Source organism: Eumetopias jubatus, unplaced genomic scaffold (genome assembly GCF_037043125.1).
Source record: "Eumetopias jubatus isolate StellerSeaLion01/CBP00866 unplaced genomic scaffold, mEumJub1_p1.0 scaffold_5, whole genome shotgun sequence".
In the NCBI taxonomy this organism is placed as follows: Eukaryota; Metazoa; Chordata; class Mammalia; order Carnivora; family Otariidae; genus Eumetopias; species Eumetopias jubatus.
In genome coordinates this window covers 127,365,663-127,368,125 of record NW_028274811.1, presented here as the reverse complement: position 1 = coordinate 127,368,125, position 2,463 = coordinate 127,365,663, and the positions used below count along the sequence as shown (strand labels likewise).

The 2,463-nt window shown below is 61.8% G+C and overlaps 1 protein-coding gene across 1 annotated transcript; it reads left to right on the top strand.

The window, feature by feature from the left end:
- Window positions 1-841: 841 nt before the first annotated feature.
- RXFP3 (relaxin family peptide receptor 3) lies at window positions 842-2,245 on the top strand. Its single transcript, XM_028097924.1, has one exon. The coding sequence runs from the start codon at window positions 869-871 to the stop codon at window positions 2,243-2,245; it is 1,377 nt and encodes a 458-aa protein (XP_027953725.1). The 5' UTR covers window positions 842-868.
- Window positions 2,246-2,463: the final 218 nt, after the last annotated feature.

Below are 2,463 nucleotides of genomic sequence, written 5' to 3'. Positions count from 1 at the left end.
CAACAGAGGAAACTAAAGGGGTACAACCATGTCCTGAAACTTGGAAGTGGAAAAGGGGAATCAGCTAGTGGGCTCTGCCCCCTACCCACAGCTTCCTCCTCCCGGAGGCGGGCGTGGAGAAGTTCAGCACCTCGGAAAGCGCCCCCTCTCCCCCGCGCGGGGAATACGCATGCTCCCTGGGAGCCCGCAGCCAAGGCTTTGCGGGTACAACTATAACTCCGGTGGCCGCAGCTGATGACTCACTGGGAGCTGACAACAGCGGAGAGGTGAAGGCGCGAGGCAGCTGGGTAGACATCGAAAGACCTCCAGAGGGTCAGAGCGAGGTAGACGGAACTCTGCTGTCTCTCTTTTTCTCTCAAAGGACAGAAACCTAGTCCAAGCAGCGGCGGAGGGAACCGACAAGGGTATTTGAAAGAGAAGGAACGAGCCCCCAGTAGCGCTCCTGAGCGGCAGGGTGGATATAAGCTAGTGCCCAACAAAGGCAGTGGGGAAACGTCTGAATCGTACGGCAAGGACCGAGAGACTCCGACCTTGGCCAGGGAACCCTTGCGCGCCCACCGTTCGCCTCAGAAGCTGCACTGCTCGGCTCTAGGACTCCCCTCCAGAACAGACGCCAAGCGCAACTCCAGCGTCCAAGGCTGTGTGCCCCGCGCGGGGAAAGCGTTTGGCACTCAGTTTCCAGGAACTATCTACAGCTGCGGCTTTGAAAGCTCCCACGCACGCCCTGCGCCCTTGCGGGGACAGAACCCCCAGAGAGTTGGACTGGCTTTGGTCTTGACTCCACTCCCCCCCCCCCACACACACACCCCGGAATATGACCTAGAAGCCCCTGCGCTTGCAGGTGGTCGCTGCCGCCACGACAGTCACCATGAATAAGGAGGCTGGAGGAGACGAGCTCGCAGAACTCTTCAGTCTGATCCCGTACCTTCTACAGGCGGCCAACACCAGCGGCAATGCGTCGCTGCAGCTCCAGGACTTGGGGTGGGAGCTGGGGCTAGAGTTGCCGGACGGCGCGGCGCCGGGGCATGCCCCGGGCACCGGCCGGGCCGAAAGTGCGGACACCGAGGCGCGGGTGCGGATCTTCATCAGCGTGGTGTACTGGGTGGTTTGCGCGTTGGGGCTGACCGGCAACCTGCTGGTGCTCTACCTGATGAAGAGTAAGCACGGATGGCGCAAGTCCTCCATCAACCTCTTTGTCACCAACCTGGCGCTGACAGACTTTCAATTCGTACTCACCCTGCCCTTCTGGGCGGTGGAAAACGCTCTCGACTTCAAATGGCCTTTCGGCAAGGCCATGTGTAAGATCGTATCCATAGTGACGTCCATGAACATGTACGCCAGCGTCTTCTTCCTCACCTCCATGAGCGTGGCGCGCTACCTCTCGGTGTCCTCTGCTCTTAAGAGGTACCGGACCCGAGGGCATGGCTGGGGCGACTGCTGCGGCCAAAGCCTGGGGGACAGCCGCTGCTTCTCAGCCAAAGCACTGTGCGTATTGATCTGGGCCTCCGCCGCGCTGGCCTCGTTACCCAACTCCATCTTCTCCACGACCTTCAAGGTGATGGGCGAGGAGCTGTGCCTGGTGCGCTTCCCCGACAAGTTGCTGGGCGGAGACAGACAGTTCTGGCTGGGCCTCTACCACTTGCAGAAGGTGCTGCTAGCCTTCGTGCTTCCGTTGTGTATCATCAGCCTGTGCTACCTTCTGCTGGTGCGCTTCATCTCCGACGGCCGCGTGGCTGGGACCGAAGGAGGAGCCTCAGCGGCCGGGGGCGGCCTGGCCGCAGCCAGCGCCCGTAGACGGTCCAAAGTCACCAAGTCAGTGACCATCGTGGTCCTATCCTTCTTTCTGTGTTGGCTGCCCAACCAGGCGCTCACCACCTGGAGCATCCTCATCAAGTTCAACGCGGTGCCCTTCAGCCAAGAGTATTTCCTGTGCCAGGTATACGCGTTCCCGGTGAGCGTGTGCCTGGCTCACTCCAACAGCTGTCTCAACCCCATCCTCTACTGCCTGGTGCGCCGCGAATTCCGCAAAGCGCTCAAGAATCTACTGTGGCGCATCGCGTCGCCTTCCCTCACCAGCATGCGCCCTTTCACGGCCACCACCAAGCCAGAGCCCGAGGATCAGGGGCTGCAGGCCCTGGCACCTCTCCACCGGACCGCGGAGCCTGACCTGGTCTACTACCCGCCCGGCGTGGTGGTCTACAGTGGGGGGCACTACGACCTGCTGCCCAGCAGCTCCGCCTACTGACTCGGGCCCATGGGGCACAGTCGCTGCAAAGTGGCCTTCCCCGAGTGGGGAAAGGGATTAGGAGATGCTGGGGGCCCACGGGATCGAGAGGTAGGAGGGACCAGGATAGGGAAAGGCGTGAAGGAGCAGCCTGTGAAAAGGCGGGGGAGGGGAGGCTGTCCGCGGAGAGGGAAGGCTTCCAAACCGGGTGGAGAGAGGACGCTGGCAAAGGGGCCGAG

Bases quoted from the DNA above. Each gene is read 5' to 3' on its own strand.
- RXFP3 (XM_028097924.1), top strand. From the start codon at position 869: ATGAATAAGGAGGCTGGAGGAGACGAGCTCGCAGAACTCTTCAGTCTG.